Source organism: Scyliorhinus torazame, chromosome 31 (assembly GCF_047496885.1).
Source record: "Scyliorhinus torazame isolate Kashiwa2021f chromosome 31, sScyTor2.1, whole genome shotgun sequence".
Classification (NCBI taxonomy): Eukaryota; Metazoa; Chordata; class Chondrichthyes; order Carcharhiniformes; family Scyliorhinidae; genus Scyliorhinus; species Scyliorhinus torazame.
The window spans coordinates 8,984,812-9,011,375 of NC_092737.1; the positions used below are offsets into that span (position 1 = coordinate 8,984,812).

At 49.3% G+C, this 26,564-nt stretch overlaps 1 protein-coding gene across 4 annotated transcripts in view; it reads left to right on the forward strand.

The window, feature by feature from the left end:
• LOC140404658 (mucin-3A-like) overlaps positions 1 to 26,564 on the forward strand; it is a 192,943-nt gene that overhangs the window by 45,472 nt on the left and 120,907 nt on the right. For all 4 annotated transcript variants that reach the window (XM_072493282.1, XM_072493281.1, XM_072493284.1 and 1 more), the window contains 3 exons: positions 6,403 to 6,465; positions 7,332 to 7,494; positions 10,071 to 10,247. In XM_072493282.1, the coding sequence (XP_072349383.1) occupies positions 6,403 to 6,465; positions 7,332 to 7,494; positions 10,071 to 10,247 (403 nt within the window). The remainder of the gene's footprint in view (positions 1 to 6,402; positions 6,466 to 7,331; positions 7,495 to 10,070; positions 10,248 to 26,564) is intronic.

Consider the following 26,564-nt stretch of genomic DNA (forward strand, 5'->3'; position numbering starts at 1 on the left):
GACACTACCCCCGACGATGTCGGAGGCGACGATATCGCTGATCCTGAAAAGAGACAAAGACCCGCTGCAGTGCGGGTCATACAGGCCTATTTCTCTCTTGAACGTAGATGCCAAGATTTTGGCCAAGGTGATGGCGACGAGGATAGAGGACTGTGTCCCTGGGGTGGTGCATGATGATCAAACGGGGTTTGTTAAAGGGAGGCAATTGAATGCTAATATACGGAGGCTGTTGGGGGTGATGATGATGCCCCCACCGGAGGGGGAGGCGGAGATAGCGGTGGCGATGGATGCAGAGAAAGCATTTGATAGAGTGGAGTGGGACTACCTGTGGGAAGTACTGAGGAGATTTGGATTTGGAGAGGGGTTCATTAGATGGGTTCAGCTCCTGTACAGGGCCCCGGTGGCAAGTGTGATTACAAATAGGCAACGATCTGACTACTTCCGACTATATAGGGGTACAAGACAGGGATGTCCCTTGTCCCCGTTACTGTTTGCATTGGCAATTGAGCCACTTGGCAGCGAGCAGGAATTGCGAAATTGAAGGACTTGTTCTTAGACGGGACGTTCGCGAGTCTGGGAGTACTGACAGAAAAATATGGGTTGCCACCTGGGAATGCATTTCGCTATATGCAAGTGAGGGCATTTGTGAGGCAACAGGTGAAGGAATTTCCGCAGCTCCCGGCGCAAGAGATCCAGGACAGAGTGATTTTGGGGGCATGGGTGGGTGATGGTAGGGTGTCAGATATATATAGGGAAATGAGAGACGAGGGGGAGACGATGGTAGAGGAGCTGAAGGGAAAATGGGAGGAGGAGCTGGGGGAAGAGATTGAGGAGGGTCTGTGGGCAGATGCCCTAAGTAGGGTAAACTCTTCGTCCTCGTGTGCCAGGCTCAGCCTGATACAATTCAAGGTTTTACACAGGGCGCATATGACTGGAGCAAGGCTGAGTAGATTTTTTGGAGTGGAGGATAGGTGCGGGAGATGCGCGGGAAGCCCGGCGAACAACACTCACATGTTTTGGTCATGTCCGGTATTGCATGGGTTCTGGGTGGGTGTGGCAAAAGTGATTTCAAAGGTAGTGGGGGTCCGGGTCGAACCAGGCTGGGGGTTGGCTATATTTGGGGTTGCAGATGAGCCGGGAGTGCAGGAGGCGAGAGAGGCCGATGTTTGGCCTTTGCGTCCCTAGTAGCCCGGCGAAGGATTCTACTTATGTGGAAAGAAGCTAAACCCCCGGGCGTGGAGGCCTGGATCAACGACATGGCAGGGATTATAAAATTGGAGCGGATAAAGTACGCACTAAGAGGTTCGGCTCAAGGGTTCACCAGGCGGTGGCAACCGTTCCTCGACTATCTCGCAGAGCGATAAGGGAAAATAGGAAAGGTAGCAGCAGCAACCCAGGGGGGAGGTGGGGGGGAGGGCTCATTTGGGTCCTCAGGGGTTTTATGTGTGTGTTTATATATATTAGTTATTTATATTAGATGTTACGAAGTTACTATTTTAGTTAATATTTCTGTTGTTTCTTATTCTGTTATTGGCAGTTGCCGTTAGTTAGCATATTATTTATTTAAAAAACGATCAATTTATATATTATTACAAAGTTTGTAAAATGGGAAATTTTTGTTTGATCGAAAAACTTTAATAAAATATATATTTTTTAAAAAAAGGATGTCTCAATGAGAAAATGGGGACCTTTACATATGCAGGTGGATGAAAAGTGGGCAGAAGTTCATCAAGTAGTATTGCCGGTAGGGTATAGAAAGGAGGTGTTGCGAGTTGCACATGAGGTACCAGTGGGAGGTCATTTGGGAATAAGGAAAACTCAAGCTAAAATCCAGAAACAGTTTTATTGGCCTGGACTACATAAAGATGTAGTTAAAATTTGTCAATCATGTCACACATGTCAAGTGATAGGGAAACCTCAAGCAGTGATAAAACCAGTGCCCTTAATACCCATTCCAGCATTTGAGGAACCTTTTACAAGGGTCCTAATAGATTGCGTAGGACCGCTTCCTAAAACGAAAAGTGGGAATCAATATCTTTTGCCGATAATGGATGTGTCTACTAGGTTTCCAGAGGCCATTCCAGTACGTAATATTACAGCGAAAAAGATTGTGGAGGAGTTACTTAAACTCTTTACTAGATAAGGATTACCCACAGAAATACAATCGGATCAAGGATCGAATTTTACCTCAAGTTTATTTGGCTTGGACTACATAAAGATGTAGCTAAATTTTGTCAATCATTGGGGGGAGATTAGAGTAGAGTAGGAGGGATAAATAGGCGGGTAGTGTCTATGGGAGAGGAACGGGTATGACCATTATGGTTTGGTTGAAGTGTTGATTTTTCGTGGATGTTTGCATATTTCTGTAATCTGTAACTGTTTACAATGCCAAAAAATACCTCAATAAAATTGTTTGTAAAAAAAAATGTTGTCAATCATGTCATACATTTCAAGTGAAAGGGAAACTTCAAGCGCCCTCAATACCCATTCCAGCATTTGAGGAACCTTTTGCAAGGGTCTTAATTGATTGAGTAGGACGGCGGCCTAAAATGAAAAGTGGGAATCAATATCTTTTGACTATAATGGATGGTGTCTACCAGGTTTCCAGAGGCCATTCCAGTATGTAATATTACAGCTAAAAAGATTGTGGAGGAGTTAGTGAAATTCTTGATTAGATATGGACTACCCACAGAAATATAATTGAATCAAAGATAAAATTTTACCTCAAGGTTATTCAAAGAAGTTATGATTAGCTTTGGAGTAAAACAATTTAAATCAACTGCATACCATCCAGAATCGCAGGGAGCATTAGAAAGGTGGCATCAGACATTAAAAACAATGTTGAGAGCTTATTGCCAAGATTATCCAGAGGATTGGAATAAAGGAATTCCATTTCTATTGTTAGCAATTAGGGATGCACCTAATGTGTCAACCAAATTCAGTCCTTTTGAACTAATTTTTAGTCATGAGGTAAGAGGACCACTTAAATTGATTAAGCAGAAATTGGTGAGTGAGCAGTCTGAAACAACATTATTGGATTACATGTCAAATTTGAGCAAACGGTTAAATAGAGCAGGTGAATTGACCAGACAACATTTAAAAGTTGCACAACATGTGATGAAACAGTTTGCGGCAACAAAGCAAAAGTTTGTAGTTTTGCCAGTGGAGATAAAGTAACTATTGTTACCAGTGGTAAGTGAATCTTTAAAAGCTAGGTTTTGTGGACCTTATCAGATTGAAATGAAATTGAGTGAAGTGAATTATTTGGTAAGAACGCCAGATAGAAGACTCACCGAGTGTGTCATGTGAATCTGCTTAAAAGGTACTTTGAAAGGGAAGGAGAGCAAAAGGAGGAGGTTTTAATGATTCGAACTCAAAATGAAGAACCAAATCCAGATCAGCCTCCCCGAACAGGCGCCGGAATGTGGCGGCTAGGAGCTTTTCACAGTAACTTCATTTGAAGCCTACTTGTGACAATAAGCGATTTTCATTTCATTTCATTTCATTTGACATTCCTCAAATTAAACTGGATAACGAGGATGTTCTTAAAAATTGGGATAAATTATTGAGTTACCTTGCGGAGGAAAAATGAACTGACCTGAAAGGGATATTAATATCACATGGGCAAGTTTGTGGAAATAAGTTGGGAAGTACTAAAATGGCTACACATGATGTAGATGTGGGAAATGCTGTTCCAATTAAACAACATCTATATAGACTGAACCCTTTAAAATCGGCACAGGTTCAAAAATAAATTGAAAGTATGCTCGAAATTGGCATAATTGAAGTGGGTTGCAGCGAATTGAGGTCAGCCATAGTAATGGTACTGAAACCGGATGGTACCCAATGATTGTGTGTGGACTGACATCCCCCTCTGAATCTCACGGCCACACCTTGAGTGCATCAGCTCTGGGATAGCCTGGTCAAGAGGCTCAGCATCTGATTGGGACTCAGCTGGGTCCTGGGATCCAGCAGACCTCCGACTGCTGTCTCCCCTAGACGTTCTTGCCCCACCTGATGTGCATCTGCAACTTTGCAGAATCCTGTCCACTACTTTCGCCCACCAAGGTGTGCGTTTCTGTGCTGGTGGAGGGTGGGGATGACAGCAATGATGGTGGCAACCTCGGAGCTCTCATCCGAGGTGTTCTCTTGGGAAGCTGGAGGGCACCCACCCCGGATGGGCCGGCACTGCCGGGTTGCGATCCTGCGGGAGAATGAACATGTGGTCATTCGGAGGGAAGGATCATCATCCCGGCATATACAACTCACGTGTATCAGGTTATCTGGGTGGGGGCCACTGTATATTCACCTCTGTGGTGTAGGCCAATCTCTACGTTGGCGACCTATCTGTCTATGGCCAACCCCGCTACCTCCAGGGCGCATTCCTCGAAGGGGGTGAGGACCCTGAAGTCTGGCACCTCACCACCCCTCCCATCTGTTGTGGGCCAATTTCTCCTTCGGGACAGTGCATTGTAAGCTGTATACTTCATGCATCGCATGTGGGGTCCGGAGGGGGGGGGGGCGATGGCGCATGGCAGGGGACAGCCAGATGCACCACCATTGCTTGGCATGGGTGGAGTGAGCCGGTAGATGCCAGGGTAGGACACTTGGCGTTGGGGGAGGGGCCGGCGAGGGGTCATTGGGGATAGCAGGCAGGACCGGTGCCAGGGGGCTGATGCCAACTTACCCATGCGGCCCGGTGGAGGTCGGTATTCCAAAATCACGACTGGTGGCGTGGCGACGTGCTGTCTGGGGTTTGCTATGCGGGACTGGTTCACGTGCTGCTCCCTTCGTTTGCAGAGAGCTACCGTGTGCAGTCATTGCGAATCAGTTGGCATGGAGCATCGTTTATTGGCCTAATTAACGTTAGATACTGGTGATGGCTTTGGCGGGTCAGCTGTCGGGAAATCCTGGCATTTCGCGCTCGCTACCACACTTAGAACGAATTTGGTTAGATCGCACCCTTAGAAACATTTCTGCTAGATCGCACCCTAGGTATATAGACACATGGGAAAAACAGGAGCAGGAGGAGGCCATTCGGCCCTTCAAGCCTGCTCCACCATTCATTGTGATCATGGCTGATCATCCAACTCAAGAGCCGAATCACACTTTACCCCGTATCCTCTGATCCCCTTCGCCTTAAGTGCTATAACTGCTTCTCAGAAACATAGAATGTTTTTGATTCAACTACTTCCAGGGGTAACAAATTCCACAGGCCAACCATTCTCTGGGTGAAGAAATGTCTCCTCATCTCTGTCCTAAATGGTCTCCCCCGTATCCTCAGACTGTGACCTCTGGTTCTGGACACCCCCCACCACGGGAAAATCCTTCCTGCATCGACCCTGTCCAGTCCCCCCCACCATCGGGAACATCCTTCCTGCATCGACCCTGTCCAGTCCCCCCCACCATCAGGAACATCCTTCCTGCATCGACCCTGTCCAGTCCTGTTAGAATTTTATAGGTTTCTATGAGATCCCCCCTCATTCTTCTGAACTCCAGCGAATACAATCCTGACCGGCTCAATCTCTCCTCGAACATCAGTCCCGCCATCCCAGTAATCAGCCTGGTAAACCTTCGCTGGACTCCCTCTAGAGCAAGAACATCCTTCCTCAGATAAGGAGACCAAAACTGTACACAATATTCCAGGTGTGGGCTCACCAAGACCCTGTATAATTGCAGCGAGACATCCCTGCTCCTGTACTCGAATCCTCTCGCTATGAAGGCCAGCAAACCATTTGCCTTCTTTACTGTCTGCTGCATCTGCATGCTGACCTTCAGTGATTGGTGGACGAGGACACCCAGGTCTTGTTGCACGTTTGCCTCTCCAAATTTATGGCCATTCAGATAATAATCTGTCATCTTGTTTTTGCCACCAAAGTGGATAACCTCACATTTATTCAAATTATACTGCATCTGCATTCATTTGCCAACTCACTCAATTTGTCCAACTCACGCTGAAGGATGCACCCTCCTCACAGCTCACTCTTCCACCCAACCTGGTACCATGTGCAAATTTGGAGATATGATATTTTGTTCCCTCATCTAAATCATTGATATATATACATGTTATTAAAGTTCATGTGTTATAGTGAAAATAGTATCTATATGAAAGTCTGTGGTTAAAAATCCTGGCCCATCAGTGACAGAGCTGCCATTCACTAAATTAGTATCTGATTCGATCAACGCCATTCCGTGAAACTGCTCCAGAAAGTCTCTTATTTATGTAGATGCTAAGTTTCATTACAGCACATCTGATTCATTCCCCAGCACCAATATTCCTTTCCTTGATACGCATCAAAATCAGAACAGAAAACTCCTAATCCAGCACAGTTAGAGTATGAATCATCCGCTAATGTTTTGTGCTAAGCAGTGATTCACATGATCTTGTATTTTAAACTCCAGGTAACTGCACTGGATTCACATTTGACAGTTCCCAAGCAACGGTTCAAGAAGCAGTAATAACTGGTAAGAGGTGCATGTTTTTGTTATTTATTACTGCAGTATTAGTGCTCGGGAGAGCATCCTGTTGGGAATATAAACGTGGAAATGCACACATCTTTTTAATACTTTTGGCACTTTGGGGGAAACTTTTTCCATTCGGGGGACGAATCAATAAGGGGAAGATGCAGAATTAAGATTAATGTCAAGGGGACCTGAGGGGAGAGAGGAGAATTTATTTTTTTATACTTTTTATAATCTGAGATGCACCACGTGACGCAGATTGAAGAATAACTTTATAAATTAATTGGATAACCACCTGAACAGGAAACCTTTGCACAGTTATAGGGAAAGGAGTGGGCAATGGCCTCTTTCTGTAATATAAAATATCATGATTCTAAACGTGACAGGCACAGACAGGACCTGAAATGTCCATTAAATATTTAAAATCTTGGGCTGGACTTCAACACCCTCAGGTGAAGATCAAATAAGGCCGCAAGCCAATGCAGGGAACAGTCACCAGGAAGTGATTTTCCAACAGAAAGCCTGCCAGCTTGAGAAAACAGCAGCCTGCTTCAGTTAAGAGAGAGGGGGCATCTCAAAATGGAGCCCCCAATTGGTTTATAATTCCCATTCTGTAGCTACCCTGCTGAAACCCATCCCACCTCCAGAAAAATGGCCCAGGGTGGGATTCTGCCAGCAATCTGGCTTGATGTCTGCACACACTTGCGATCTACAAAGCCGTGCATTCCATTGTCAGGTTTTTACCTCACTTTGTGCAAACATAGATTTAGGAATTGATATTGGAAACAGCTGTCAGGGAGCGAGTGCAGGTCTCAGATTTGTATTGTTTTAATGATTGATAATAACTTCTACTTTTCTACTCCCAACAGATGTCTGTGGCTCCCTGGTTCCTGACAATTTAAAGCAATATTATAAACTGACTTTCACCAATAACAAGGCCATCTGTGCTTCAATCTGTCACCAAGCTAGAAACGACTCTCTCAAATGTGGGACTGGAAAATGTGGAATGACAAATAATGGACCCAAATGCTAGTAAGACAAGATCTCTTTAACTGTCATGATCTGAAGTGTTTTAAATGCTCTTGTTAGATTGAGAGGTTATCAGTGAGGCAGGTTGCAACACAAAAGAGGCTAATTGAACTAAGGCAAACTATATACACTGGACAGTACAACTAATACACCGGTCTTGTTCCCACTGCTCCTAGGCTAACTCTGACCAAGCCCCAACGGCCAAGATTTAACCTAAACTCCTGGTAAACGTACGCTTGTGTTTTGTGACCCCATAGGCTCCAGACCCATTACAGGGACCGAGAATTGTCATTCTTTAAAGAGGCCATGCTACTACAGCTCTGCTTGTTAAACTGTAAAACAACTGACTGTAGCTGTCAGTGACTGGGAACAAAAAATGTTACTTTGATTGACAGGCCAGCTGGTAAATCATTTGTGCTGTTTCAATTCAGTTATGTGCTGACATTTCCCGAAGGGCTAATCATTGTGAATGCTTGGCTGACTTTCAAAAGCTATAAAGTTTTTAGAAGAGATTAACCACTTGAGGAACTTCGATGTTTTCATGAGTGTTCTTTTTTTCACTGTTAAGTTTGTATAGTGAGAACTGTATTAGAATTTTAGGAGTTAATTTTATCTCCACATGCCTCCAGAGGTTTGTCCATGGTGGATACTGGGTAAGTTGGCATTGAGTTGGCATGGATTTGTCAGAGGGAGGTCATGACTAACGAATTTGATTGAATTGTTTGAGGAAGTCATCGTATGTATCGACGAGGGTAGTGCTATTGATGTAGTTTATATGGATTTCAGCAAAGCTTTTGACAAGGTCCTACATGGAGACTTATAAAAAAGGTAAAAGCACATGGGATACAGGGTAACTTGGCAAGTTGGATCCAAAACTGGTTTAGTTGTAGGAAACAGAGGGCTGTTTGCGTGCCTGGAGGCCAGTGTCCAGTGGCATTACACAGGGATCAGTGTGAGATACCTTACTGCTTCTGGTATATATAAAAAATATATGAGGATGTGGGGGCGGTGGGGGTGATAAGTAAGTTTGTGACTGACACGAAGATTGGCAGGGTGATTAATAGGGAGGTCTTAGGTTGCATGAAGATATAGATGGGTTGGTTAGAGGCATATCAGTGGCAGATGGAACTTAACTTTGAAAAGTGTAAGGTGATGCACTTCAGAAGGAGTTACAAGACAATTGAATACTCAATGAATGGACACTCAGAAGCTCAGAGGAACAAAGGCATATTGGATTACTTGTCCACAGATGATTGAAGGCAGCCTAACAGGTTAATCGAGTAGTTACGAAGGCATATGGGATACTTGACTGAATCAACTGTGACATAGATTATAAGGGCAGGGAGATATGTTGGAGCTTTACAAAACTTTCATTAGGCCACAGCTGGAGTAGTCTTTGCCGTTCTGGTCACCTCACTATGGAAAGGATGTGATTGCATTGGAAAGGGTGCAGAGGAGATTCACCAGGATATTGCCTGGTGTGGAGCATTTGAGCAATGAAGAGAGGCTGGATAGCCTCAGGTTGTTTTCTTTCGAGCAGAGATGGCTGAGGGGAAACCTGATTGAGGTGGATAAGATTATGAGGGGTATGGCCAGGGTGGCGAGGAAGCAAAAACAGAAAATGCTGCACAATCTCAGCAGGTCTGACAGCATATGTGGACAGAGAACGGATCTCACACTTTGATTCTGGGTGACTCTGTGAGCGGATAAAGCATCATCCAGCTCTCCGTCCTTTTCACATATTGTTATGGGCCAGGGTTTAAAAAACTCCAAAGTATATCATGTAGTTCACCTGACCTACAACTGTTTATTGATTTTGGTTACGGTGAGCACAAGGGCCTGACTTTCAGCGGTTATTCAACAGAGGCCTTAAGCACTTTTAAACAAAAACAAAGTTTATTCTACGAGGTTAGTTAACATTTTTATAAACACACACAGTAAGCATTTTATCAACTACCAACATAAATACCCCACACAGCTACAGTACGCTATATATAACCCTTAATAAATTTCCCCCTTTAGCTGTTCCAATTTAGTAACAAGATCCCATAAACCAGAAACCCCTTTTCAAAGGTATGACCCAGCGCGCAGCACTCACGACCTGGGATTGACACTTGTTTCCTTTTCAAAACAGCAGGCTTGAATTTTTTCCAGAAAACAATTATTTCTTTTCAAGTTATCCAGCAGTCTGGAAACAGCTTTTAACATGCAGGAAAAAGAATCTTCTTTTTCAACCTGTGCTGTACAAACCAGTTCAAACTCAAAGCGAACGTAAACCTCAGAGCCACAGCCCAGCTCCCAGCCAAAACAAAAGTGAAAACCCAGGGCCACAGCCCTGCTCCACCCACACAATGACATGACTGAAGCCATGTGATAAGACAAAAACATTTCTGAAAGGGGCACTCCCATGACAATATCCTCCTGCAACACCCACCCCGCCTGGAAATACACCGTGGAGGGTTATACAATTTCCTCTTAATGTGTGACATGGATTAAATCTCCTGTCCTTAGTATCCTGATTTGGCACGAGCAAGGTGATCTGCTAGTAATCGTGACTGTTTTCCTTCAACATTTCCCAGCTGTGACTTGACTGACGGCTACTGGTACTTTGGCGATTTCTGTACCATTGCAATTCACAAGAATGGATTGATCGGTGGTTTATCAGCAGCATTGATTCTTCTTTTTCTGGGCCTTTTGGCCTTAACAGTCTACGTGACATGGTTTAAAAAGACCACAAAAGAAGACCTCAGGAAAAGGTACAGTAAAATAGAACCATCTAAAATACTAAACCGCTGGCTCTGTGTCATTGCAATACCTGTAAATTTAAGATGAATAGGTCTTGAAAAACAAACTGAAAACAAAAAGCCACGGAATTAATAAAAACATCAAGAAAGAAACGTTCCCAGACAAGTTTGATGCAGCGAGTTAAATCCCCTGAAATTGATGTTGAGGTAGGAGCCCAACATTATCCCTCCCTCGTGGCTTTCCTCAGGGTGCATTCCAAGGCTAAAAGACCTCGGGTGTCCAGACCCCGGGAAGAGAATAGCGGATAGCTGAAAATTGAGCCCTGCACGGGGCACCCAATGGAATGCCATGCTCTGGTGCCTGACACAGGCATGAATACGTTCTATGCCTCACACCAACATGGGCATGCAAATTGTACGGTAAAGGCTGTCGACATATCATTAATGGGTCCCACCCAGCATTCTGCAGGCCTCCCGCGATGCTCCGCCTCTGCCAGGTGGAAGTACCGACGGCGAAGTTTGCTTGTGGTGTTTAAAATAGGGAATTAAGCGCCGTAGCTGCTGAGGGAGAGAGAGCAGGTAAGACCTGGTCCCAGAGGTGCAGCCGTGGCCTGTCAGTCCTGCTGGCTGGGGGGGCATCTTCCAAGGCTGGGGGAAGCTTTGGGGATGACCAGGGGATGGGCCGGGGGCGTGCCCCTGGGGGCGGGGTGACCAGGCATGAGCCACTATCGCTGCGGCCTGCAAGAGAGCCGTACAGCTGGGCACCCCACTGACTGCACACCGTGGCCCATGGTTGAGCAAAGCATCACCAGCCAGTCACACCCCCCTCCCAAAAAAATGTGAGGCACTCTGCTGGCAGGGCACCATGTGGCCCACTCAAGGAGGACGCCTGCAGTAGACCCATATGAGGGCACAGCGTACCCCTGGCATGGGTTGTGCCAGCCACCGGTACCCCAGCTGGCAGGGATGGGGACCGGAGTCAGACGTCCCTCCATGCCAGGCACCGACAGAGGGCAAAGTATCAACGGGGACGGCCGGGTATGGGGGTGGGAATGGAAGGGGGAGGGAACATGTCGAGGTGGGGGAGGGAGTGGCGGGGGGACAGGTGGGTGCAGGGTCTGCAGTGCAGGCCGGGGTCACCGTGTAGCCCGCCGAGCCTGGTTGGGCACAGGGTTACCCGCCATGCTAACATGTACGCCTTTCACCCTCTGCAGACAATGGAGTTAGGGAATCAACCAGGTGTGGTTGGCATCTGCCTAGCCACCGCAGCCATGGCGAGTGGCTGTACGAGCAGAAGCTGCTCGGGGTGACCGCAGCCACGGCGAGTGGCTGTAGGAGCAGACGCTGCTCGGGGTGACCGCAGCCATGGCGAGTGGCTGTACGAGCAGACGCTGCTCAGGGTGACCGTAGCCATGGCGAGTGGCTGTACGAGCAGAAGCTGCTCGGGGTGACCGCAGCCATGGCGAGTGGCTGTACGAGCAGACGCTGCTCGGGGTGACCACAGCCATGGCGAGTGGCTGTACGAGCAGAAGCTGCTCGGGGTGACAGCAGCCAGGGCGAGTGGCTGTACGTTCACTATCTGCCATGGTGGGATCTGAATCCGGGTCCTGAGAGCATGACTCTGGGTCTCTGGATTACTAGTCAGCGACAATACCACTATGTGTGGGGGTGGAGTGCAGCGATAATACCACTATGTCACTGATAGTGTGTGGGAGTGGAGTGCAGCGACAATACCACTATGCCTCTGAGAGTGTGTGGGAGTGGAGTGCAGCGACAATACCACTATGCCTCAGAGAGTGTGTGGGAGTGGAGTGCAGCGACAATACCACAATGCCTCTGAGAGTGTGTGGGAATGGAGTGCAGCGACAATACCACTATGCCTCTGAGAGTGTGTGGGAGTGGAGTGCAGCGACAATACCACTATGTCACTGAGAGTGTGTGGGAGTGGAATGCAGCGACAATACCACTATGTCACTGAGAGTGTGTGGGGGTGGAGTGCAGCGACAATACCACTGTGTCACTGAGAGTGTGTGGGAGTGGAGTGCAGCGACAATACCACTATGCCTCTGAGAGTGTGTGGGAGTGGAGTGCAGCGACAATACCACTATGTCACTGAGAGTGTGTGGGAGTGGAATGCAGCGACAATACCACTATGTCACTGAGGGTGTGTGGGAGTGGAGTGCAGCGACAATACCACTGTGTCACTGAGGGTGTGTGGGAGTGGAGTGCAGCGACAATACCACTGTGTCACTGAGAGTGTGTGGGAGTGGAGTGCAGCGACAATACCACTATGTCACTGAGAGTGTGAGGGAGTGGAGTGCAGCGATAATACGACTATGTCACTGAGAGTGTGTGGGAGTCGAGTGCAGCAACAATACCACTATGTCACTGAAAGTGTGTGGGAGTGGAGTGCAGCGATAATACCACTATGTCACTGAGAGTGTGTGGGAGTGGAGTGCAGCGACAATACCACTATGTCACTGAAAGTGTGTGGGAGTGGAATGCAGCGATAATACCACTATGTCACTGAGAGTGTGTGGGAGTGGAGTGCAGCGACAATACCACTATGTCACTGAGAGTGTGTGGGAGTGGAGTGCAGCGACAATACCACTATGTCACTGAGAGTGTGTGGGAGTGGAGTGCAGCGTCAATACCACTATGTCACTGAGAGTGTGTGGGAGTGGAGTGCAGCGATAATACCACTATGCCACTGAGAGTGTGTGGGAGTGGAGTGCAGCGACAATACCACTATGTCACTGAGAGTGTGTGGGAGTGGAGTGCAGCGACAATACCACTGTGTCACTGAGAGTGTGTGGGAGTGGAGTGCAGCGACAATACCACTATGTCACTGAGAGTGTGTGGGAGTGGAGTGCAGCGACAATACCACTATGTCACTGAGAGTGTGTGGGAGTGCAATGCAGCGATAATACCACTATGCCTCTGAGAGTGTGTGGGAGTGGAATGCAGCGACAATACCACTATGTCACTGAGAGTGTGTGGGAGTGGCGTGCAGCGACAATACCACTATGTCACTGAGAGTGTGTGGGAGTGGAATGCAGCGATAATACCACTATGTCACCGAGAGTGTGTGGGAGTGGAATGCAGCTACAATACCACTATGTCACTGAGAGTGTGTGGGAGTGGAGTGCAGCGACAATACCACTATGTCACTGAGAGTGTGTGGGAGTGGAGTGCAGCGACAATACCACTGTGTCACTGAGAGTGTGTGGGAGTGGAGTGCAGCGACAATACCACAGTGTCACTGAGAGTGTGTGGGAGTGGAGTGCAGCGACAATACCACTATGTCACTGAGAGTGTGTGGGAGTGGAGTGCAGCGATAATACCACTATGCCACTGAGAGTGTGTGGGAGTGGAGTGCAGCGACAATACCACTATGTCACTGAAAGTGTGTGGGAGTGGAGTGCAGCGACAATACCACTATGCCTCTGAGAGTGTGTGGGAGTGGAGTGCAGCGACAATACCACTGTGTCACTGAGAGTGTGTGGGAGTGGAGTGCAGCGACAATACCACTATGTCACTGAGAGTGTGTGGGAGTGGAGTGCAGCGACAATACCACTATGCCTCTGAGAGTGTGTGGGAGTGGCGTGCAGCGATAATACCACTATGTCACTGAGAGTGTGTGGGAGTGGAGTGCAGCGACAATACGACTGTGTCACTGAGAGTGTGAGGGAGTGGAGTGCAGCGATAATATCACTATGTCACTGAGAGTGTGTGGGAGTGGAGTGCAGCGACAATACCACTATGCCACTGAGAGTGTGTGGGGGTGGAGTGCAGCGACAATACCACTATGTCACTGAGAGTGTGTGGGAGTGGAGTGCAGTGACAATACCACTATGTCACTGAGAGTGTGTGGGAGTGGAGTGCAGCGATAATACCACGATGCCACTGAGAGTGTGTGGGAGTGGAGTGCAGCGACAATACCACTATGTCACTGAGAGTGTGTGGGAGTGGAGTGCAGCGACAATACCACTATGCCTCTGAGAGTGTGTGGGAGTGGAGTGCAGCGACAATACCACTGTGTCACTGAGAGTGTGTGGGAGTGGAGTGCAGCGACAATACCACTATGCCTCTGAGAGTGTGTGGGAGTGGAGTGCAGCGACAATACCACTATGCCACTGAGAGTGTGTGGGAGTGGAGTGCAGCGACAATACCACTATGTCACTGAGAGTGTGTGGGAGTGGAATGCAGCGACAAAACCACTATGTCACTGAGAGTGTGTGGGAGTGGAGTGCAGCGACAATACCACTATGTCACTGAGAGTGTGTGGGAGTGGAGTGCAGCGACAAAACCACTATGTCACTGAGAGTGTGTGGGAGTGCAATGCAGCGATAATACCAATATGTCACTGAGAGTGTGTGGGAGCGGAGTGCAGCGACAATACCACTATGTCACTGAGAGTGTGTGGGAGTGGAATGCAGCGACAAAACCACTATGTCACTGAGAGTGTGTGGGAGTGCAATGCAGCGATAATACCACTATGTCACTGAGAGTGTGTGGGAGTGGAGTGCAGCGACAATACCACTATGCCACTGAGAGTGTGTGGGAGTGGAGTGCAGCGACAATACCACTATGTCACTGAGAGTGTGTGGGAGTGGAGTGCAGCGACAATACCACTATGCCACTGAGAGTGTGTGGGAGTGGAGTGCAGCGATAATACCACTATGTCACTGAGAGTGTGTGGGAGTGGAGTGCAGCGACAATACCACTATGTCACTGAGAGTGTGTGGGAGTGGAATGCAGCGATAATACCACTATGTCACTGAGAGTGTGTGGGAGTGAAGTGCAGCGTTAATACCACTATGCCTCTGAGAGTGTGTCGGAGTGGAGTGCAGCGACAATACCACTATGTCACTGAGAGTGTGTGGGAGTGGAATGCAGCGATAATACCACTATGTCACTGAGAGTGTGTGGGAGTGGAGTGCAGCGATAATACCACTATGTCACTGAGAGTGTGTGGGAGTGGAGTGCAGCGACAATACCACTATGTCACTGAGAGTGTGTGGGAGTGGAGTGCAGCGACAATACCACTATGTCACTGAGAGTGTGTGGGAGTGGAGTGCAGCGTCAATACCACTATGTCACTGAGAGTGTGTGGGAGTGGAGTGCAGCGATAATACCACTATGCCACTGAGAGTGTGTGGGAGTGGAGTGCAGCGACAATACCACTATGTCACTGAGAGTGTGTGGGAGTGGAATGCAAGCGACAATACCACTGTGTCACTGAGAGTGTGTGGGAGTGGAGTGCAGCGATAATACCACTATGTCACTGAGAGTGTGTGGGAGTGGAGTGCAGCGACAATACCACTGTGTCACTGAGAGTGTGAGGGAGTGGAGTGCAGCGATAATACCACTATGTCACTGAGAGTGTGTGGGAGTGGAGTGCAGCGACAATACCACTGTGTCACTGAGAGTGTGAGGGAGTGGAGTGCAGCGATAATACCACTATGCCTCTGAGAGTGTGTGGGAGTGGAATGCAGCGACAATACCACTATGTCACTGAGAGTGTGAGGGAGTGGAATGCAGCGATAATACCACTATGTCACCGAGAGTGTGTGGGAGTGGAATGCAGCGACAATACCACTATGTCACTGAGAGTGTGTGGGAGTGGAGTGCAGCGATAATACCACTATGTCACTGAGAGTGTGTGGGAGTGGAGTGCAGCGACAATACCACTATGTCACTGAGAGTGTGTGGGAGTGGAATGCAGCGATAATACCACTATGTCACTGAGAGTGTGTGGGAGTGAAGTGCAGCGTCAATACCACTATGCCTCTGAGAGTGTGTCGGAGTGGAGTGCAGCGACAATACCACTATGTCACTGAGAGTGTGTGGGAGTAGAATGCAGCGATAATACCACTATGTCACTGAGAGTGTGTGGGAGTGGAGTGCAGCGATAATACCACTATGTCACTGAGAGTGTGTGGGAGTGGAGTGCAGCGACAATACCACTATGTCACTGAGAGTGTGTGGGAGTGGAGTGCAGCGACAATACCACTATGCCTCTGAGAGTGTGTGGGAGTGGCGTGCAGCGATAATACCACTATGTCACTGAGAGTGTGTGGGAGTGGAGTGCAGCGACAATACGACTGTGTCACTGAGAGTGTGAGGGAGTGGAGTGCAGCGATAATATCACTATGTCACTGAGAGTGTGTGGGAGTGGAGTGCAGCGACAATACCACTATGCCACTGAGAGTGTGTGGGGGTGGAGTGCAGCGACAATACCACTATGTCACTGAGAGTGTGTGGGAGTGGAGTGCAGTGACAATACCACTATGTCACTGAGAGTGTGTGGGAGTGGAGTGCAGCGATAATACCACGATGCCACTGAGAGTGTGTGGGAGTGGAGTGCAGCGACAATACCACTATGTCACTGAGAGTGTGTGGGAGTGGAGTGCAGCGACAATACCACTATGCCTCTGAGAGTGTGTGGGAGTGGAGTGCAGCGACAATACCACTGTGTCACTGAGAGTGTGTGGGAGTGGAGTGCAGCGACAATACCACTATGCCTCTGAGAGTGTGTGGGAGTGGAGTGCAGCGACAATACCACTATGCCACTGAGAGTGTGTGGGAGTGGAGTGCAGCGACAATACCACTATGTCACTGAGAGTGTGTGGGAGTGGAATGCAGCGACAAAACCACTATGTCACTGAGAGTGTGTGGGAGTGGAGTGCAGCGACAATACCACTATGTCACTGAGAGTGTGTGGGAGTGGAGTGCAGCGACAAAACCACTATGTCACTGAGAGTGTGTGGGAGTGCAATGCAGCGATAATACCAATATGTCACTGAGAGTGTGTGGGAGCGGAGTGCAGCGACAATACCACTATGTCACTGAGAGTGTGTGGGAGTGGAATGCAGCGACAAAACCACTATGTCACTGAGAGTGTGTGGGAGTGCAATGCAGCGATAATACCACTATGTCACTGAGAGTGTGTGGGAGTGGAGTGCAGCGACAATACCACTATGCCACTGAGAGTGTGTGGGAGTGGAGTGCAGCGACAATACCACTATGTCACTGAGAGTGTGTGGGAGTGGAGTGCAGCGACAATACCACTATGCCACTGAGAGTGTGTGGGAGTGGAGTGCAGCGATAATACCACTATGTCACTGAGAGTGTGTGGGAGTGGAGTGCAGCGACAATACCACTATGTCACTGAGAGTGTGTGGGAGTGGAATGCAGCGATAATACCACTATGTCACTGAGAGTGTGTGGGAGTGAAGTGCAGCGTCAATACCACTATGCCTCTGAGAGTGTGTCGGAGTGGAGTGCAGCGACAATACCACTATGTCACTGAGAGTGTGTGGGAGTGGAATGCAGCGATAATACCACTATGTCACTGAGAGTGTGTGGGAGTGGAGTGCAGCGATAATACCACTATGTCACTGAGAGTGTGTGGGAGTGGAGTGCAGCGACAATACCACTATGTCACTGAGAGTGTGTGGGAGTGGAGTGCAGCGACAATACCACTATGTCACTGAGAGTGTGTGGGAGTGGAGTGCAGCGTCAATACCACTATGTCACTGAGAGTGTGTGGGAGTGGAGTGCAGCGATAATACCACTATGCCACTGAGAGTGTGTGGGAGTGGAGTGCAGCGACAATACCACTATGTCACTGAGAGTGTGTGGGAGTGGAATGCAAGCGACAATACCACTGTGTCACTGAGAGTGTGTGGGAGTGGAGTGCAGCGATAATACCACTATGTCACTGAGAGTGTGTGGGAGTGGAGTGCAGCGACAATACCACTGTGTCACTGAGAGTGTGAGGGAGTGGAGTGCAGCGATAATACCACTATGTCACTGAGAGTGTGTGGGAGTGGAGTGCAGCGACAATACCACTGTGTCACTGAGAGTGTGAGGGAGTGGAGTGCAGCGATAATACCACTATGCCTCTGAGAGTGTGTGGGAGTGGAATGCAGCGACAATACCACTATGTCACTGAGAGTGTGAGGGAGTGGAATGCAGCGATAATACCACTATGTCACCGAGAGTGTGTGGGAGTGGAATGCAGCGACAATACCACTATGTCACTGAGAGTGTGTGGGAGTGGAGTGCAGCGACAATACCACTATGTCACTGAGAGTGTGTGGGAGTGGAGTGCAGCGACAATACCACTGTGTCACTGAGAGTGTGTGGGAGTGGAGTGCAGCGACAATACCACAGTGTCACTGAGAGTGTGTGGGAGTGGAGTGCAGCGACAATACCACTATGTCACTGAGAGTGTGTGGGAGTGGAGTGCAGCGATAATACCACTATGCCACTGAGAGTGTGTGGGAGTGGAGTGCAGCGACAATACCACTATGTCACTGAAAGTGTGTGGGAGTGGAGTGCAGCGACAATACCACTATGCCTCTGAGAGTGTGTGGGAGTGGAGTGCAGCGACAATACCACTGTGTCACTGAGAGTGTGTGGGAGTGGAGTGCAGCGACAATACCACTATGTCACTGAGAGTGTGTGGGAGTGGAATGCAGCGACAATACCACTATGTCACTGAGAGTGTGTGGGAGTGGAGTGCAGCGACAATACCACTATGCCTCTGAGAGTGTGTGGGAGTGGCGTGCAGCGATAATACCACTATGTCACTGAGAGTGTGTGGGAGTGGAGTGCAGCGACAATACGACTGTGTCACTGAGAGTGTGAGGGAGTGGAGTGCAGCGATAATATCACTATGTCACTGAGAGTGTGTGGGAGTGGAGTGCAGCGACAATACCACTATGCCACTGAGAGTGTGTGGGGGTGGAATGCAGCGACAATACCACTATGTCACTGAGAGTGTGTGGGAGTGGAGTGCAGTGACAATACCACTATGTCACTGAGAGTGTGTGGGAGTGGAGTGCAGCGATAATACCACGATGCCACTGAGAGTGTGTGGGAGTGGAGTGCAGCGACAATACCACTATGTCACTGAGAGTGTGTGGGAGTGGAGTGCAGCGACAATACCACTATGCCTCTGAGAGTGTGTGGGAGTGGAGTGCAGCGACAATACCACTGTGTCACTGAGAGTGTGTGGGAGTGGAGTGCAGCGACAATACCACTATGCCTCTGAGAGTGTGTGGGAGTGGAGTGCAGCGAAAATACCACTATGTCACTGAGAGTGTGTGGGAGTGGAGTGCAGCGATAATACCACTATGTCACTGAGAGTGTGTGGGAGTGGAATGCAGCGACAAAACCACTATGCCACTGAGAGTGTGTGGGAGTGGAGTGCAGCGATAATACCACTATGTCACTGAGAGTGTGTGGGAGTGGAATGCAGCGACAAAACCACTATGCCACTGAGAGTGTGAGGGAGTGGAGTGCAGCGATAATACCACTATGTCACTGAGAGTGTGTGGGAGTGGAGTGCAGCGACAATACCACTATGTCACTGAGAGTGTGTGGCAGTGGAGTGCAGCGACAATACCACTATGCCACTGAGAGTGTGTGGGAGTGGAGTGCAGCGACAATACCACTATGCCTCTGAGAGTGTGTGGGAGTGGAGTGCAGCGATAATACCACTATGTCACTGAGAGTGTGTGGGAGTGGAGTGCAGCGATAATACCACTATGTCACTGAGAGTGTGTGGGAGTGGAGTGCAGCGACAATACCACTATGTCACTGAGAGTGTGTGGGAGTGGAGTGCAGCGATAATACCACTATGTCATTGAGAGTGTGTGGGAGTGGAGTGCAGCGACAATACCACTATGTCACTGAGAGTGTGTGGGAGTGGAGTGCAGCGACAATACCACTATGTCACTGAGAGTGTGTGGGAGTGGAGTGCAGCGACAATACCACTATGTCACTGAGAGTGTGTGGCAGTGGAGTGCAGCGACAATACCACTATGCCACTGAGAGTGTGTGGGAGTGGAGTGCAGCGATAATACCACTATGTCACTGAGAGTGTGTGGGAGTGGAGTGCAGCGACAATACCACTATGTCACTGAGAGTGTGTGGCAGTGGAGTGCAGCGACAATACCACTATGCCACTGAGAGTGTGTGGGAGTGGAGTGCAGCGACAATACCACTATGCCTCTGAGAGTGTGTGGGAGTGGAGTGCAGCGATAATACCACTATGTCACTGAGAGTGTGTGGGAGTGGAGTGCAGCGATAATACCACTATGTCACTGAGAGTGTGTGGGAGTGGAGTGCAGCGATAATACCACTATGTCACTGAGAGTGTGTGGGAGTGGAGTGCAGCGTCAATAGCACTATGCCACTGAGAGTGTGTGGGAGTGGAGTGCAGCGATAATACCACTATGTCACCGAGAGTGTGTGGGAGTGGAGTGCAGCGATAATACCACTATGCCACTGAGAGTGTGTGGGAGTGGAGTGCAGCGTCAATACCACTATGCCACTGAGAGTGTGTGGGAGTGGAATGCAGCGACAATACCACTATGTCACTGAGAGTGTGTGGGAGTGCAATGCAGCGACAATACCACTATGTCACTGAGAGTGTGTGGGAGTGGAGTGCAGCGATAATACCACTGTGTCACTGAGAGTGTGAGGGAGTGGAGTGCAGCGACAATACCACTATGCCTCTGAGAGTGTGTGGGAGTGGAGTGCAGCGACAATACCACTGTGTCACTGAGAGTGTGTGGGAGTGGAGTGCAGCGACAATACCACTATGTCACTGAGAGTGTGTGGGAGTGGCGTGCAGCGATAATACCACTATGTCACTGAGAGTGTGTGGGAGTGGAGTGCAGCGACAATACCACTATGTCACTGAGAGTGTGTGGGAGTGGCGTGCAGCGATAATACCACTGTGTCACTGAGAGTGTGTGGGAGTGGAGTGCAGCGACAATACCACTATGTCACTGAGAGTGTGTGGGAGTGGAGTGCAGCGACAATACCACTGTGTCTCTGAGAGTGTGTGGGAGTGGAGTGCAGCGATAATACCACTATGTCAGTGAGAGTGTGTGGGAGTGGAATGCAGCGATAATACCACTATGCCTCTGAGAGTGTGTGGGAGTGGAATGCAGCGACAATACCACTATGTCACTGAGAGTGTGTGGGAGTGGAGTGCAGCGACAATACCACTATGCCACTGAGAGTGTGTGGGAGTGGAGTGCAGCGACAATACCACTATGTCACTGAGAGTGTGTGGGAGTGGAGTGCAGCGACAATACCACTATGCCACTGCGAGTGTGTGGGAGTGGAGTGCAGCGATAATACCACTATGTCACTGAGAGTGTGTGGGAGTGGAGTGCAGCGACAATACAACTATGCCTCTGAGAGTGTGTGGGAGTGGAGTGCAGCGATAATACCACTATGTCACTGAGAGTGTGTGGGAGTGGAGTGCAGCGATAATACCACTATGTCACTGAGAGTGTGTGGGAGTGGAGTGCAGCGACAATACCACTATGTCACTGAGAGTGTGTGGGAGTGGAATGCAGCGATAATACCACTATGTCACTGAGAGTGTGTGGGAGTGAAGTGCAGCGTCAATACCACTATGCCTCTGAGAGTGTGTCGGAGTGGAGTGCAGCGATAATACCACTATGTCACTGAGAGTGTGGGAGTGGAGTGCAGCGACAATACCACTATGTCACTGAGAGTGTGTGGGAGTGGAGTGCAGCGTCAATACCACTATGCCACTGAGAGTGTGTGGGAGTGGAGTGCAGCGACAATACCACTATGTCACTGAGAGTGTGTGGGAGGGAAGTGCAGCGTCAATAGCACTATGCCACTGAGAGTGTGTGGGAGTGGAGTGCAGCGACAATACCACTATGTCACTGAGAGTGTGTGGGAGTGGAGTGCAGCGATGATACCACTATGTCACTGAGAGTGTGTGTGAGTGGAGTGCAGCGTCAATACCACTATGCCACTGAGTGTGGGAGTGGAGTGCAGCGACAATACCACTATGTCTCTGAAAGTGTGTGGGAGTGGAGTGCAGCGACAATACCACTGTGTCACTGAGAGTGTGTGGGAGTGGAGTGCAGTGACAATACCACTATGCCTCTGAGAGTGTGTGGGAGTGGAGTGCAGCGACTATACCACTATGTCACTGAGAGTGTGTGGGAGTGGAGTGCAGCGACAATACCACTGTGTCTTTGAGAGTGTGTGGGAGTGGAGTGCAGCGATAATACCACTATGTCAGTGAGAGTGTGTGGGAGTGGAATGCAGCGATAATACCACTATGCCTCTGAGAGTGTGTGGGAGTGGAATGCAGCGACAATACCACTATGTCACTGAGAGTGTGTGGGAGTGGAATGCAGCGACAATACCACTATGCCACTGAGAGTGTGTGGGAGTGGAGTGCAGCGACAATACCACTATGTCACTGAGAGTGTGTGGGAGTGGAGTGCAGCGACAATACCACTATGCCACTGAGAGTGTGTGGGAGTGGAGTGCAGCGATAATACCACTATGTCACTGAGAGTGTGTGGGAGTGGAGTGCAGCGACAATACAACTATGCCTCTGAGAGTGTGTGGGAGTGGAGTGCAGCGATAATACCACTATGTCACTGAGAGTGTGTGGGAGTGGAGTGCAGCGATAATACCACTATGTCACTGAGAGTGTGTGGGAGTGGAGTGCAGCGACAATACCACTATGTCACTGAGAGTGTGTGGGAGTGGAATGCAGCGATAATACCACTATGTCACTGAGAGTGTGTGGGAGTGAAGTGCAGCGTCAATACCACTATGCCTCTGAGAGTGTGTCGGAGTGGAGTGCAGCGATAATACCACTATGTCACTGAGAGTGTGGGAGTGGAGTGCAGCGACAATACCACTATGTCACTGAGAGTGTGTGGGAGTGGAGTGCAGCGTCAATACCACTATGCCACTGAGAGTGTGTGGGAGTGGAGTGCAGCGACAATACCACTATGTCACTGAGAGTGTGTGGGAGTGGAGTGCAGCGTCAATAGCACTATGCTTTGGATTTCGGCGGCAGCGGTGCGCAGGGGCCTTCTTGGAGGTGAGTAGTGAGTTTAAAAGCACTTACCTTTACAGGAGCAGCCCTTTGGATTTCGGCGGCAGCGGTGCGCAGGGGCCTTCTGGGAGGTGAGTAGTTAGTTTAAAAGCTCTTACCTTTACAGGAGCAGCCCATTGGATTTCGGCGGCAGCGGTGCGCAGGGGCCTTCTGGGAGGTGAGTAGCGACTTTAAAACCACTTACCTTTACAGGAGCAGCCCTTTGGATTTCGGCGGCAGCGGTGCGCAGGGGCCTTCTTGGAGGTGAGTAGTGAGTTTAAAAGCACTTACCTTTACAGGAGCAGCCCTTTGGATTTCGGCGGCAGCGGTGCGCAGGGGCCTTCTGGGAGGTGAGTAGTTAGTTTAAAAGCTCTTACCTTTACAGGAGCAGCCCATTGGATTTCGGCGGCAGCGGTGCGCAGGGGCCTTCTGGGAGGTGAGTAGTTAGTTTAAAAGCTCTTACCTTTACAGGAGCAGCCCATTGGATTTCGGCGGCAGCGGTGCGCAGGGGCCTTCTTGGAGGTGAGTAGTGAGTTTAAAAGCACTTACCTTTACAGGAGCAGCCCTTTGGATTTCGGCGGCAGCGGTGCGCAGGGGCCTTCTGGGAGGTGAGTAGTTAGTTTAAAAGCTCTTACCTTTACAGGAGCAGCCCATTGGATTTCGGCGGCAGCGGTGCGCAGGGGCCTTCTTGGAGGTGAGTAGTGAGTTTAAAAGCACTTACCTTTACAGGAGCAGCCCTTTGGATTTCGGCGGCAGCGGTGCGCAGGGGCCTTCTGGGAGGTGAGTAGTTAGTTTAAAAGCTCTTACCTTTACAGGAGCAGCCCATTGGATTTCGGCGGCAGCGGTGCGCAGGGGCCTTCTTGGAGGTGAGTAGTGAGTTTAAAAGCACTTACCTTTACAGGAGCAGCCCTTTGGATTTCGGCGGCAGCGGTGCGCAGGGGCCTTCTGGGAGGTGAGTAGCGACTTTAAAACCACTTACCTTTACAGGAGCAGCCCTTTGGATTTCGGCGGGAACCGGAAGTTCGACCTCTGGCAAGTCCCCCCCCCCCCCCAATAAATTCTGGTGGAGAGGAAACCCGAGACACTACACGTGTAGTGTCTCCCACCCACCCTCCTCCTCTAACCTAATAATAAGACCCATTGGTGGAAGGTAAGTGCCATATTATATTATATATTATTAGCATTGTGCAGGCCAAGGATTGGAGGTGGAGGAGCAGTCTCTGTCAGCGAGAGAACCTGAGAACATCTCAGAAGGTAAGCAAGTGATTTTTACTTTTATACCTTTTTTCAAATTGTGTGTGTCGGGGGGGACAGAAAAGCTGTGACCTGAGTGGCTGGTTGGGATTCTAACCTAAATTTTTTTGACTATTTGGGAACTAATTAAACATAATAACTTAATTATAATTTAGAGGATATCTAAGCCAGAGATCGGAGGATATTATAGTTAGCTATCGCATTTCTATTAGAAATCTAGTGCTAGGAAACAGATAGTTGACAGTAACTTTGTAATTTAAAAAAAAAAAAGTATTTATAAAAAAAAAAAAAGACAAATTTTAATTAATTGACGCAATGTCAGTTAGAGGGGTGCTGTGCTCTGACTGTGAGATGTGGCAGGTCCGGGAGGCTTCCAGCGTCCTGGATGGCTTCATCTGCAGAAAGTGCACCCAACTGCAGCTCCTCACAGACCGCATGGTTCGGTTGGAGCAGCAATTGGATGCACTTAGGAGCATGCAGGTGGCGGAAAGCGTCATAGATCGCAGTTATGTAAGTGTGGTCACACCCAAGGTGCAGGCAGAGAAATGGGTGACCACCAGAAAGGGCAGGCAGTCAGTGCAGGAATCCCCTGTGGTTGTCCCCCTCTCGAACAGGTATACCCCTTTGGATACTGTCGGGGGGGATAGCCTATCAGGGGAAAACAGCAGCAGCCAGAGCAGTGGCACCACGGCTGGCTCTGATGTTCAGAAGGGAGGGTCAAAGCGCAGAAGAGTAATAGTTATAGGGGACTCTATAGTCAGGGGAACAGATAGGCGCTTCTGTGGACGTGAAAGAGACTCCAGGATGGTATGTTGCCTCCCTGGTGCCAGGGTCCAGGATGTCTCCGAACGGGTAGAGGGAATCCTGAAGGGGGAGGGCAAACAGGTAGAGGTCGTTGTACATATTGGTACTAACGACATAGGCAGGAAGAGGCATGAGGTCCTGCAGCAGGAGTTCAGGGAGCTAGGCAGAAAGTTAAAAGACAGGACCTCGAGGGTTGTAATCTCGGGATTACTCCCTGTGCCACGTGCCAGTGAGGCTAGAAATAGGAAGATAGAGCAGACAAACACGTGGCTAAACAGCTGGTGTAGGAGGGAGGGTTTCGGTTATCTGGACCACTGGGAGCTCTTCCGGGGCAGGTGTGACCTGTATAAGATGGACGGGTTGCATCTAAACCGGAGAGGCATAAATATCCTGGCCGCGAGATTTGCTAGTGTCACACGGGAGGGTTTAAACTAGTATGGCAGGGGGGTGGGCACGGGAGCAATAGGTCAGAAGGTGAGAGCGTTGAGGGAGAACTAGGGAATAGGGACAGTGTGGCTCTGAGGCAGAGCAGACGGGGAGAAGTTGCTGAACACAGCGGGTCTGGTGGCCTGAAGTGCATATGTTTTAATGCAAGGAGCATTACGGGTAAGGCAGATGAACTTAGAGCTTGGATTAGTACTTGGAACTATGATGTTGTTGCCATTACAGAGACCTGGTTGAGGGAAGGGCAGGATTGGCAGCTAAACGTTCCAGGATTTAGATGTTTCAGGCGGGATAGAGGGGGATGTAAAAGGGGAGGCGGAGTTGCGCTACTTGTTCAGGAGAGTATCACAGCTATACAGCGAGAGGACACCTCAGAGGGCAGTGAGGCTATATGGGTAGAGATCAGGAATAAGAAGGGTGCAGTCACAATGTTGGGGGTATACTACAGGCCTCCCAACAGCCAGCGGGAGATAGAGGAGCAGATAGGTAGACAGATTTTGGAAAAGAGTAAAAACAACAGGGTTGTGGTGATGGGAGACTTCAACTTCCCCAATATTGACTGGGACTCACTTAGTGCCAGGGGCTTAGACGGGGCAGAGTTTGTAAGGAGCATCCAGGAGGGCTTCTTAAAACAATATGTAAACAGTCCAACTAGGGAAGGGGCGGTACTGGACCTGGTATTGGGGAATGAGCCCGGCCAGGTGGTAGATGTTTCAGTAGGGGAGCATTTCGGTAACAGTGACCACAATTCAGTAAGTTTTAAAGTACTGGTGGACAAGGATAAGAGTGGTCCGAGGATGAATGTGCTAAATTGGGGGAAGGCTAATTATAACAATATTAGGCGGGACCTGAAGAACATAGATTGGGGGCGGATGTTTGAGGGCAAATCAACATCTGACATGTGGGAGGCTTTCAAGTGTCAG